General features: G+C 34.3%; 1 protein-coding gene across 1 annotated transcript; it reads right to left on the reverse strand.

Annotated features, from left to right (window-relative positions):
- Window positions 1-5945: 5945 nt before the first annotated feature.
- LOC127246030 (uncharacterized) lies at window positions 5946-10875 on the reverse strand. Its single transcript, XM_051267208.1, has 7 exons — window positions 10281-10875; window positions 10080-10166; window positions 9337-9558; window positions 9085-9249; window positions 8895-8948; window positions 8439-8585; window positions 5946-6437 (listed from the first exon to the last, which is right to left on the reverse strand). The coding sequence occupies exons 1-7, from the start codon at window positions 10500-10502 to the stop codon at window positions 6057-6059; spliced, it is 1278 nt and encodes a 425-aa protein (XP_051123165.1). The 5' UTR covers window positions 10503-10875; the 3' UTR covers window positions 5946-6056.
- Window positions 10876-14283: the final 3408 nt, after the last annotated feature.

Genomic DNA, 14283 nt, shown 5'->3' on the forward strand with positions numbered 1-14283 from the left:
ATGCTAAATATCTGAAGAGGTATTATCCTGCCTTTTCAGATAACAAAACTGCCTGAAACAAAATATTATTCAGAACCCATTTATGGGGTTCGAACCTATTTAAAGGTTCATTTCTGTTAGTCATCGTGTATTTGTGGGAAGTTTTCTGCCTCTGAATCAGACTTTTCATCCCAGTGAGTGGATATTAGCTCTGGTTCTTCTTCAATAAGATCTTCCAAATCTGGTCGGTACCTTTCCCATTGGCTTTGCATTTCATCTAAATCTTGATGGGTACGTGCTTGCATGTCTGTTAGGCCTTGATGTTCACGATCAACGATGGTCCGCAATCTTGAAAAGACTTTTCGTTGGTTGGAAAATATGTTATCCCAACCAAGATCTGGAAGTATGTTTGCTGCGTGATTTTCGATCATTTCCATGTGATGATGAAGATCAGGAATGCGGCTAAGGATGTCATGAAGAGGTTCATACCCCTCAATGACTTTTTCCATCAGGCGGATGACTCGATGAATGGTTCTTCTTCCTCGTTGGGAGAATCGGAATTTGAAGTCTAGTTGCTTGAGTATATGTAACAAGTCTTCTGCATGGCCTCCAATAGGGTGATTACCTACAAAGAAGGGTTGAAGAACACCCTCCCAGTTGCTTGATGGAACATGAGGTCGGTCATTCGCCATGTTTGTTAACACTTTCAGTGTTTTAATTTTAAAATATGCCTGGGAATGTGTTTCTTAAAATGTGAGAAACAATGTTCTTTTAAAGAAGGAGTTTGTTTCTATTCCTACAAAGTTGGAAAGTGAAAGGTGATCCTTGTTTTGTGAGAAGAAGAAAAAAATGGATTACTAAGTCAAGTATTGTTACAAAGGGGGAAATATTACAACAGTGCCCCTAGGGCAGTTTTTATCTGTGTCCATTTGTTTTCATCCCTGGATAGCCTTCTGGTATTGGCAGCCGTCTGATATCTTCTGATGAATTGGGATCGGGCTTGGGTTTTCAACTCTTGATCCAATTCAGCCTCATTTCTGGTATACTTCTCAAGCAGATGCTGTTCATTGGTAATTTGCTTATCCAGGGTAGACTGTTCTTTCCTCAGCTCCCGCAATTCTGCCTCCTTTTTCTGAATGGCATCATCAACCAGAGCTTTCGTGCTAAGGAGACCACCCAGTCTTCCAGTAGTCTGCTGAAGGGATTCTCGAGTCTTAGCCAAAGAATTCTCCAGCGTTGTTTGATCGAAGTCGGGCTGGGGGGTTTCGGCTGACAGAAGGCCAATGACTAATACTTCAGTCTTGAGTTCTGTAAGTCTTTCCATCAGCCGATGCAGAATGGGGACGGCTGGTGATTCCGTTGGAGTGTAAAAAAGAAGGCCACCAACCGTCTGAATGAGCTTGTCCAATAAATCGGACCTTAATTCGGACAGGGGACGGTTAATGGCCTCAGTGAACACAGTCTGGGCCTCCGCTGGAACTGGAACAGTTGATAGGACAGCTAAGTCCGAAGGCCCCTGCAAGTCCTACAATGTCAATAAATATTCCAAGGGAGTTGCAAATTTGTTCGGAGAAAATATGTGGTACCTCTGGGCGGACTGCTGTCAGTGAGGGGGGCAGCAATGAGGTCGGTCGAGTTGGGCAGACAGCTGGTATAACAGCAGCCGACTCGTCGGCTGCTGCTAATGGACGCTGAGGTGCCGACCTGGGTCCCTATGGAAAGTAGTATTTGAAACAGTTAGTGTTTTTCGAAAGAAAAGTTATGGCATGGATTGGTTTAATCTTACCAAATTCACAGAAGTCTCCGAATCGGATGAAGACATTTCTTCCATTTCTGGAGGTTGGGCTGCCACAGGTGGTTCTTCTGCCTGCCATTCGATAGCTAGAGGGAGCGCCGCTGCTGGTAGGGCGGCTGCAGGTTGGACGGCTACATCTAGAGCCACTGCAGCCAGGATCTCTGGGGCACCTTCGATTTCGGGATCAGCAGCATCAGGGATGTCGTTTTGAGGGTCAGCCTCGGCGAGGGCGGCTGGTTCTTCCTTTGACATAGATGAGTCTGATGCCATGTATGGCGGCCGACCCATCTGGGAAGTAGTCCCTTCGCTGTCAGAAGAGACCCCTGCTGCTGATGGGATGGGTGAAGGTGTCTGTGGAAAATCATGAAAATGTTTGTTGTTAACTATATCAAGGTTGATCATTAGAATACTAAGGAGTGCTGGTGAGAGAACTTACTGGTTCTGTAGGCACTGCTGGTAAAGATTGTCTCCTGGTCGGGGGCCTGGCCCGACCACTCCTCGGTGCGGGAGGAAGAGTTTGCCTCCGCGTCGGGTCCTCCGCCCGACTGCTCATTGGCAAATTGGTCTGGACCAAAGGCCCGATTGAATGGTCGGTTGGTGCTGGCGTCGGTTGCATGGTCGGTGTCACCAAGGTCGGTTCTGGGGAATGAAATGAGTAGAATCAAAGTTACGATTTAGTGAATTGGTTCACGGTGTTAAGAAACATTACCAATTCGGGGTCGGGTCCTTGCTGACGTCCTATTTATTCCAAGGTCTGCTAGTGTTTGCTGGTCGGTCTCCGAGGTCGGGGGTGTTTGCAGCTGGGAAGTTTTTCTTTTGCGCGTGGGACCACCAGATCCGATTCCCGGGGCGGCTGTTTGTTGTTGGGTGCTAGTATGTCTCGCCGTCCCTAGAACCAATCCTTGGGGGGGGGAGGAGTATGTTCAGCAACCGACCCTCATCAGGGGATATCAGGGACCATACAACCGACCACCATTCATTGAAAGTATCTACAATCTCAGGGTTGGAGCGGAAAGGAATATAAGAATTGGAAATTATATACGTGTTGAGCTGGGAGATATAAGAAGGGATTGAATTAGGAAGGACTCGTCGGTCGGGACTTTGAAAAATTATTTGGGGACACGCGACGGGTCCAGGGATACCTTGGCAACAGCCGAACTGGCGCGCCATGAATTGAGGTTCATAGTTAAAGGTGTAAAAAGTTTTCTGTCCTTTTTTATCAAGTTTCTTGCTACTAAAAAGAGACCTGGGTTTGAGGGCGACGTCCCAGGCGAAAGGATAGGTGGGATGAGGACAAGGCTCAGGAGTCGGAAGCGGGTTTGGTACTGGAAAGGGCCAAAAATGGTCGGGAGCATAACCCGCATACTTTTTATACATAGAAAATCGAGAGTTACTGCGGGTATCTGTTAAAATGGCGGTTATTATTGGATCGGAAGATTGGAGTTTATTGCGTCCTGAGCAGAGTCGGTTGAGGACTAATCCTAAATGTTTTTCAGATGTTGGCATAGTGGGCGGAGATCCTAAGTTAAACGCGTTGGGGAAGTAAAGACGGAACCAAAGTTCTAAAAACCAAAACGGACCCGACGCGGCAGTGTCTAATTTCCTATTATCGTTATCTGTTAAACGAAGGCTAACCCTGGTGAGTCCTTCGAACAGATTGGCTAAAAATAGAGTACCAAGGGAGAAGAACCGACCTGACGCAATATGAATGGCCAGGTCGAGGTGAGAAGGAAGGACACTTTTGGAAGGGGAAACAATGACGTACCTACAAAGCCAGAACAGGATAAAGGCAGTATGCTCCCGGTCGGTTACAGGGGTCCCTGGAGCCCCTTGCTGGTCGGTTGCGAACTTTGTCCAACCCCATTCCTTCACACCTTGTAAAGACCATCCCGGATGGTCTTCTTATGGCTCCTGCCCATCTAGGGCTCCCATTACAGGGTCTTCACCCACGACTGGGAGATGTGCGATCATGGCCACGTCCATAAGAGTTGGGCCAAAGGGGCCTGATGGGAAGAGGAAAGTCCCATTTTCCGCATTCCAGAAGGCAGACATGGCCAACAAAACCTTCTCATGCAGGTTGATAGGCATGGTGGACAGCAATATTGCTTGGTCGATTTTTTGGGAACGCCATTGGGTCTGGAAGTGTTCTGCTACCCGTCGATACCAAGCGCGATACAGATCTTTTGGGTCTGTGAGATGGGTCTTGATGCTGTCCCGGATGCGAACTGCTTGGTAGTTGGGATTGTTGATAGCCAGGGCGTTGCGAGATTCCAAAACTTCCCTCATCCGATTTGAATCTTCAGGAGTAGTGCAATATGGACGGATCGTCGGAGTTAGTACTTTCGAGGCTGAAAATGGACCTTCTGGAAGGGTTCCGTCGAAAGGAAGGGCAGGCATGTATTGATTCGCCATAGTTAGAATGTTTTGGGATTGTGATTCACACAGGCTTGTATTGCGAAGAAGGAAGTTTATCAGGAGTGTTGCAGTAACTGGTGCAGTTGCTAAGGGAGTTTTTCAAGAGGGTAGTGATTTATGAACTTCCAAACATTGATTGTTAAATGGCGTTTGAAAGTCCCTTGGCGGCGGGCAAGTTGTTACGTACGAAATTTAGAATTAGGTTAAAAGCCCAAGGTAAAAAGAAGAATGGGCCTGGCAATAGGGTTGATTGAACTGGCTGAAGGACACCGTGAGGAAATCAAGGAAAATAAATTTATTTATTTCTAAGGAAAATACAGGTCGGAAGGTTCTTAGGTCGGTAGGTCCTCAGGACGGAAAGACCTCAGGACGGAAGGTTCTTAGGTCGGTAGGTCCTCAGGACGGAAGGTTCTCAGGTCGGTAGGTCCTCAGGACGGAAGGACCTCAGGTCGGTAGGTCCTCAGGACGGAAAGACCTCAGGTCGGAAGGTCTTCAGGTCGGGAGGCCCTCAAGATGGAAAGACCTCAAGTCGGAAGGTTTTCAGGTCGGGAGGTCCGCAAGACGGAAGACCTCAAGTCGGAAGGTTTTCAGGTCGGGAGGTCCGCAAGACGGAAAGACGATGAGTCGGAAGGTTTTCAAGTCGGGAGGTCCTCGAGACGGAAAGTCGTCGAGATGGGATATCCGCAGGTCGGGTAAATTGTAGGTCGGATAGAAGGCGGAGTCGGACAAACGCGGAAGCCTTTGATCAAAGACAGGGGGCGGTTGATATGGAGGTCGGCCCAAGTGGGGTCGGGCGAAGAAGTAGGTCGGACGAAGGACGAAGTCGGGCCAAAAGAGCGGAAGGTTTGTGGTCGGCTCAAGGAGTGAAATATAGGGAATTTTGGTCTGCTGGGGACACGTGTCAGCATGAGAAAGGTTGGAAGACGGTTGAGAAGGAGACGTTGTAACCGTTCGGGTGACGGTTTTCAGTATGGTTTCCCAGGGAATATTTAAGGTTTGAATCATCATTTGGCAAGATATCTTCAATCAACTTCAACAAAGCAAAGTCAGATTTGGGGATCACCACTTTAAATTTCAGTCTTTTATTTTCCAGTATTATTTTATGTACGTTACAGTGTTTAGAGATTCCTAATCTCAGACACTAATTAATCAAGTTTAAGGATATTTTCCATATCTTTGAATTTTACTTTATTTTTGTTGAAAAAATACATCAACAACTATATTGATATAAATTGAAAAAGTCTTACAATAAATTTACCCATTGATTTTCCTAAAAAAATAAATAAAAAGGCAAACAGTGCTAGTGTTATTTGAAAATCAATTATAATATAGATTATATCATATGTTTCATTTGAATTATATTAGTATAAATCTTATATATGATTATTGATCTAATTTCATACACATCTTTTTATTGATTATATGCATATATTCAAATCCTACATAATTTGTCATTTTTTAAAAATATATAATTATATACTTTAATCCCATTTTAAAATTTATACTTTATAATTTTTTTTAATTTTTAATTAAACTATTTAGTTATTTATACAATCATTATTTTTAATAATATATGTTTACTAATTTAATTATATCATTGAATTACGACGAAATATATGTTTACTAATTAAGCTAATTATATTATTTCTATCGAATAGAATTCATGCATTGTTATATGTAATTTATATTCTATAAATCTCTAAAAATTATTCCAAAAATTACAATACACAATACCTCATAAACATTCAAAAACACCTACAAAAACACACCATAAATTTCTCAAAATGAATTTACAACATACATTCTCATCAAAACCTCACACAATATAATCAAGAAAATTTCAAAAAAAAAAAATGTCACACCTCTACTATGAACATCTAGGATTTCTTCCGGGCCCTCCGTAATAAAAATAGTTTCCCCAAGCACGGTTCAGACCAGCCTTAATGTTGTAACAATTCGGATGATCTGCCAAAAGATGTAGATTCGAAGACAACGGTACCAGGTTATTGTCCCAATCCACGACTTGTAGATTCCGGAAATAAGATGCTCGCCCGAAACCCTCATCGGCAAAATGGCCACTCCCCATTTGTGTCCATGTGTGTCGCCCTGTCGATCTTGTATTTACTATTTCGCCCCCGAATTGGATCATGCTTGCGTGGTGTTGAAGATGGCTAAACAAGAACGATGGCCAATACCCGATGAGAAGGCCCGGCCCAAATTCTAACCACCAATGACCGTGCTTCGGGTCCTAGATCAAGAAATCGATGTTATGATCGAGTAGTGTAAGGGAGAAAATTTCATACTATTTTTATTTTATAAGTTTGATAGTTTTTGTTTCGATGTAATTTTTAGATAATATATATTTCATCCGTCCAACTAAAAAGTATACACATTTCTATTTTGGGACGTCTTATTACAAAGTAAATATTTTATTTAATATCTCATTTTTTTCCACAAATACCCTTACTTTACATCATATCGTTACTTTTACACCAAAAGGCAATGACAAAAACGTCATTACACTACTTTTAATTACCCACTATAATTAAAATACTACTATTTCTTAAACACCGCGACAAAAGTAAGTGATTACTGTTTACTTTATCCGTAGACGGAAGAAGTATAATTTAGATGATTATTAGTTTGTAAGTTTAAAACCCACTAAAATTATACAACAATAGGTTCGAAAGATTATGTTATACTGCATTTATCATCTAAATTTATATATTTTTTTTTTCAAATTGTCATAAAAAAATTTTGAAGTGAATAAACATATTACCGTTTTTATACTTTATTATAAAAATGACAATTGGCTAAAAATTTGAACAATCAATTGGATGACACATGTGTTTGTTTGGGGGTTTGGATTTTGAGTTGAGATTTGAATAGTAAAAATTATGAATTTGAATAGTTGTATGATATGATATAAATAGGTGTTGATGTGATGCTTTGAATGTAAAATTGATTTTTAGTATAATATAAAAAATAAAAAATAGGTGTTTGGTTTGATATTTTTTGGGGGGAAAATGAGATGAATAGTGAAAATCTAATCCAATTCCCCAAACAAACACACCCAGTGAAATTTTGATAAATGTGAATTAGTTGATGCAAAATTTATTGATAATTTTGTTTTATATTAGCTGAAATAATAATATCAAAATAAATTTTGATTGTATTTAGAAATTTTTATTATTAGTTATTAGTAACGATAAAAGTATTACTAAAAGTTTTTTTTATTACTCCCTCCATTCCATAAGTAAACATTCATTTGCTTTTTGCACGTAGTTCTAAAAATATTAATATTATATTGAAATATAGTAAGAATAAAGTAAAAATGACTAAAATAATCGTATTAGTATGTGTGATATAAAGGTAATGACATTTGTCTAATATATTTTAAGTTGTAAAGGTATTTATAATACAATTATTAAAAAATGAAATGAATACTTTGTTATGAGACAGACTAAAATGAAAAAAATGAATACTTTGTTATGGTACCGAGGAGTATTATTTTCAAATATTTGGTGAAAGAAGTGAACAAACTCTTTATATCTACATATTTCTTGTAACACTAAAATTATATTACAAAATTTATATATATATATATATAATCATATTGCTAAAATTCACACACATGTATGTGTGTGTCTTTTAACCTTTTCTTTGAAGATGATCAGCCATTGCCAGCCATGTTCTTCGGAAATTTAAATTAATAATTTTTATTTTTATTTTTATTTTATTTTTTTAAAAAAGAGAATCTTTGAATATTTTTAATGGCTTGGGAGTGTGGGAAAGCAAGTTGTGGAAGAAATAGAAAATTAATATAGTACTGGTGAATCTCACTAAGGTCTGAATATTCATAATTTTATAATTGTTTGACTAAATAAACATTAAAATAAATAAATATATAAAAATTGAATGTCACAACTAATTAATCTATTATGATATTTCACTCCGAAAAATACTTTTATTATATTTATCTATAGTATTAATTTTAAAAAGTTATATTAAATACTTTATTTTTTACTATTTGAAAAATTAAAATTTTCCAAATTTTTAAAAATCATATATCCAATAGGAGCTAAAATTTTTATGAAATACTTTGATTTTATATTATAATTTGATGTGTTTTTTTTTTTTCGATAAAAATAAATAATAAAAATAAAATTTTATATAAAATACATATATAATAAATTGAATAGTACGAAAATAAATTTTATAAAATGAAAAAATATATATGCATTTGTACCTTCCATATTGTAATGCCGATGTCGAACTGTCTCCCGGCATAAGATGATCGCGGAGATATCGCGGCCCCGATGGCTATTTTGTTGTTGATTTGGACAAAACCCGAGCATAGTAAGTTATAACATCCCGTCGTTTGATATGCGTCGCTCTATATTTCAAAAAATAATTAGGCTATGTTCATCAATTTATATACACATTATTAAAAAACTTGATGCTATTTATCAGCATCGATTTTGTTTTAAATAAAAAATAAAAATATTATACTATAAATACTTATATTCTTTCCTAAAACATCACATATGTGTCAAGCTTAAATTTTTTTCATAGAAAATTCTCAATAAACATCAAATTATTTTTTTAATACTTTATACTAAAAATTAATTTTATATTTAAAATATTATATCACTAACTATTTATATTATATCACACAAGTATTTCACTTTAAAATTTTACTCACCGTCCAATAAGTGAAAAATCGAGGATAGTTGTCACCGTACAACTCCGGGCTCACCTAAAACATCATATATATATATATATATACATGAAAATTAACAAATATATCTATCGATCATAATTAGGCAATCTTAAAAATATTCAGACATTTTAACAATGTTCGAAAAGACTAATATAAGTGTAAGAATCCGAACCTGCCATCCAGCTTCGATAGTGTTGAGATCATTTCCGAACGATCCGGAAATGACCCAAACTTGAGAGAGGCTAAACTCGTACGCGTCAGTTACGCGGGGGGCCCATACGTTTATGCTCGCCTTTGCGCCGTAATAACGATCTGCGTTAACAAAAGCTACAGCGTGCTGCAGAAAATTGCAACAAAATTTTTTGTTAAAATTATTACAACTTAGAAAAAAAATTCATTTCATATGATTCCTACAGAATTTAACCTCGTGATCATTGCCCGCAGTGTCTCGCCGAACGCCCCTTCGGATCTTCCGGCCGAATCGACGGATGGACTTCACCCTTAGGACATCTCCCTCCGTTGTTCTTCTTATCGGAATTGTCCCTTCCGGACATGTCTCCCCGGCGTCTCTCCATGACTGTAATGTCTCGAATGTCGACTCCGTGGCCAAATTGCCGGTTTCTTTAGGCCTTTTCGGCAACTCTTTCTGCATTTTCACGACAATTATTACTTTCTTCAAAAATATTTTTGATTCTATTATTTTCAATTTTTTTTTAAAAAAAATTTATCCTATATTTATTTCGTTTTTAATAAAAAAAATATTTTTTTTTTCTAAATTTTTTACCATTAACCTTTTTACAGCTATTTTTGTATTTTCACAAGCATTATTAATTTTTCGAAAAATCCCTCGACTCTATTGCTTTTTATTTTTTATTTTTAGTTTTTTATAGCATATTCCTTTTATATATAATAAAAATATACTATTCTTTCTTTCATCATACATATTTTTCTGTTTTTTTTTTTAACTTTTACTACACATTTTTTTTGTATTTTCACATACATAGTTAATTTTTTCAAAAATAATTATTAGAATTATATACATTTCATTCTTTTTAGTAAAATTATATTTTTTTTTTCTATACAAAATATCACGTTTGGCTATTATTTCACCTAAAAATAAAAAATAAAAATCAAAACATACTCTAGATAGAGAGAAAATTAAAGTACCAATGGATGCTGTCCCTTAAGATGAGGATGATCAAAGGCAGGTTGGAGATGTAATTCCACACAATCGATTAAATCTCCATCAGGGCTCTGAAAATTAATCAAAATTATATATATATATATATATATACACATAAATGGAAATGAATTAATGGTGTCTGCAATGAATTTGTAGGAATTAAAAACCTTAAATTTAAACATTACCTGAATAGTCTTGACAGCGGGTTTGTTGACATTTCTCAAAAAAGTTCGAACCCTCTTCAACTTTAGAAGTTCTTGGCGTGGCCGGAAAGTCTGGTTCGCCGCAAGTCCGTCGGCGGCGGCGGCGGCTGAGGAAAAAGTGAGGAAGAAGACAATAGCTACATTAATTAGGGAAATGGTGAAAATGATTGGTAAATGGATTGTTGTTTGTCTGGATTTGGCCATTGTTGGAGGATAATCGTTTGTCGTGTAATAAAAATGGATTTGGATTTGGTGATAATGAATGGGAACAAATTGAGGGTTTAGGTTTTTGTTTGGATTGGAAGGGTTTGTTTGTCGTCCATGGAAGGTGAACTGAAGCTGATTCGATCGATCTGCAATGGCGGTTTGTTGTTATTGTTAATGTTAGAATGAATGTATGTAAATGGTCGTCTTCTTCTGCTACCTGCAAGTTATTAGAGGAAAGAATCCATAGGATAAGTTAAAAGAGATATACATACATGATAGATACATAGATAGATATACATATATATACACTCTCTTTGTGTAGAGTGAGAGAGAAGAGAGAGATGGTTTTTTTTTTGGTTAAAAAAACAAAGAAAGAGTGAGAGAGAAGATTGAAATAGTATGGGCTTGTTTAGAGACTAGTGTTTTATACTCCTTCGTCCAACCTAAAAAAGTATACAATTACTTTAGACGTGGAGATTAAGCAATAATAGTATTTTAGTTACAGTGGCTAGGTAAAAATAGTAAAATAACATTTTTGTCCTTACTTTTTTTTAATAAAAGTAATGATATGATGTAAAATAGGGGTATTTGTGGAAAAAATAGGGTATTTAATGAAATAGTTACTTTGTAATTGGACGTCCCAAAATATAAATATGTATATTTTCTAACTGGACGGATGGAGTACTTGTTATGCAGGGGTTTTATTTACATTTTGCGTCATTTTATTAATATTAAAAATATTTTTATATTTGTATAATTTTATTGAGTAAATGTAGAACTTTAGAACTAGACGAATGTAGTATTGTTTTTAACATAATATAAAATAAAAGGTTTTGATATGTTTACTTGTAATATTTTAATTTTGAATAGTATAATTTTGAATTAAAATAATTATTTATTGTGATATAAGTATGTATTAATTTGATGTTTTGAATGTAAAATTTATTTTTAATGTAATATAATAAATAAAAAATACATATTTGATTTGATATTTTTTATAAAAAAAAAAATCAAAATAATAAAATCAAAAATTAAATCTCACAGTCGCTGGTTCATCTCATACAATCAGATCATCTTTTACGGAACAAGTGTGTATCATCTTTATTTAGCTTCTAGTTTTATCATTAATAATGTACAATTTTAAAATTTTCTACAAAAATTGTAACAAAAACAAAAAATAAAAATAAAAATAAAAGTGCCTTGATTACTTTGTTTGAATGCAATAATGTTTTTGTTGATTTTTGTAAATGGGACAAAATGTACATATGACTAATAAATGAGTTAACATTTCCTTGCATATACATTGTTCATGTAATTCAAGAATAAAAAATAAAAAAAAAATTAAAAGTAAAATAAATTTACATTGTGATATTAAAAATTATTTTAATTTCAAAATATATTTTTTGGAATAAAATAAGAACCTAACTTTTAAAATATTATTTTAACGATGAATAATATTCTCCACTAGATTCAAACTCACCCTTGTGGTCCAATCCAATTGGGTTATTTTATTTTATTTTATTTTATTTTATAAGTGGTCTTCACTTCATTACATTTGCTGACGGATGCTGCTGCCACATGATGCTTTGTTCCCTACAATTATTAAAGGTCCATGGACCACAGGTCCAGAGATTTCACAGCAGCCACTCCGCTCCACTGCTTGCATGGCAAGGATCTATCCGGCGCTGGAGTCCAGGGTTCCTCCAAGAATCCCTATGTCACCACCACTTCACCTTTTTAAAATTCAAAATTAAAAATTAAAATATTTATTTTTATTTTTATTTTTTTTAGGGGTTATTTCAGAAAACATGTTATGGGCAGTTATTGAAAAATTTAATTTATGGGACAGCTCAAAAGAAAACTCACTACTATTATATTACATGGATTTCCTCTTTCAGGTTGTCTGCCCTTTTCATTTGCGCGTGCTTTATTATACATACATATTTTATATGTATATATAGAGAGAGATTCACATATATTATCTAGAGTGAGAGAGACACAAATTTTCTTAAAACAACACTAAACGGATAACATATGAAATAGAAATTAACAAGACACTTGTTGTTGTTGAGTAGATTATTTTTGGTTGGATATAAATTTTAATGAATATAATAATATATTGATTGAGATATTTTGAAAATTATATGAATGAATTAATAAAATAAAAAAAATAGCAAAATAAACATAAAATTCATCCGATATTGGTAAAAATTGAACAAAATATCAATTATCTAAAATTACGGTAGATTCTCTTATAGTTTTAAAAATTCTTCCTTTAGTCATTTTCTCTTATTAGTTAAACGAAAATAATTCAAAAACTTAATAACTATAAAATTACTGTTAACTAATGACGGAATGAATGTTAAATGCAATATTTTTTAAACTATAAGAGAGTTTGATAAGATTTTTAAACAATGACATATTTTGCGCAATTTTTATAAATTACGAGTATACTTTATGCCACTTTTTGCCCAAAAAAATTGATAAATTAAGTGTGTAAGTAGTCGTGGTTTGTTTGTAAATAAGTATAATATTGAATGATTTAAATTATAAAAATATATAAAAATTATTTGCTATAAATATAAAATATAGTATATTTTTTATGAATTAAAAAAAAAAAAAAAAAAAAAAACAAGGCACATTTTTTGTGAATAGAAGTAGTGCATGTTAATATAGTAGGAAAACTATATTTATGCAATCTTTTTAAAAAGATGAAAAATTGTAATACTCCCTCCGTCCCATTAAATATTGTCATTTTTTATTTTCGTCTGTCCCAAAACAAAATTATCATTTTCTAATTTAGTAATTGTACTACCTACATAACATAATAACTATCCTTCTAATTTACACTATATTACACAATACTAATAAGGGTATTTTAGTCTTTTTTCACTGCAACCCATTATAATACTAATATTAAAAAATCTATATTTAAAAAGTAAACGACAACTTTGCACATGCACGAAGAAAATATAATTTTTAAAAACATTTATACAATATTTTTTAAAATAGTAGCGAGTCTTGTGTGTGTTTATTTTTCAAACTACATGTGAATTATAATATTTTTTAGAGTCTTGTAATGTAAGGAGAAAGAAATAAGTAAGAATTGATTAAGAAAATAAAAGAAATCTTCTTAGAAATAATCCACTTCAACCAAAATATTTCACCATGAAAATTAAGGCCAAGAATTGATGAGTTAATTAATGGGGACAAAAAATATCTGTCACAATAAATTTATGTCACCAAAATTTAAAGCAATATGATGATGAAGATGATGGTCAAAATCCGTACAATTTAAATTTAAAAAAAAAATTCTGATTGTTTTTTTTCTTTTTTAACGACGTGAAACTCGCAGCAGCAGATATTCACAGTGGGCAAACTATGTGTTAAATAAAATTTAATAATATCGATAATTTGAACTCATAAATTTATAAATTTATAGTTTTGAGTTCATTCTCACACTATAAAAAACGACAATAAATTGTGATATTGGTCCTATACGACGTCGTTTTCAGTTTGGTTAGATGCCTTAGTCTTTCCCATTAATTTTTCTTTCATTCATTCAAATACCCTACCCTATCTTACCCTACCTTCTTTCAAATCTCTTCTACAATGGAATATATTATTACTATGATTTTAAAAATTTTGATTTAAATAGTTATTAGATATGATATTTTATAAAAATAATAATAATAATAATAATAATAATGTATTTTAAAAAATTACAAAACTTGTTTAGTTAAAATAAAAAAATAAAAACAGAGAGAACATACATTTT

This window comes from Andrographis paniculata, unplaced genomic scaffold (genome assembly GCF_009805555.1).
Source record: "Andrographis paniculata isolate CXL003 unplaced genomic scaffold, ASM980555v1 Contig26END, whole genome shotgun sequence".
Taxonomy (NCBI): domain Eukaryota; kingdom Viridiplantae; phylum Streptophyta; class Magnoliopsida; order Lamiales; family Acanthaceae; genus Andrographis; species Andrographis paniculata.

What these genes read in the sequence shown, in the direction of transcription:
- LOC127246030 (XM_051267208.1), bottom strand. Translation starts at nt 10,502, where the DNA reads ATGGCCAAATCCAGACAAACAACAATCCATTTACCAATCATTTTCACC. An exon ending in CTATCGAAGCTGGATGGCAG is followed by an intron (nt 8,949 to 9,084) that starts GTTCGGATTCTT and finishes ATGATGTTTTAG; the next exon opens with GTGAGCCCGGAGTTGTACGG. An exon ending in GATTTTTCACTTATTGGACG is followed by an intron (nt 8,586 to 8,894) that starts GTGAGTAAAATT and finishes TTTGAAATATAG; the next exon opens with AGCGACGCATATCAAACGAC.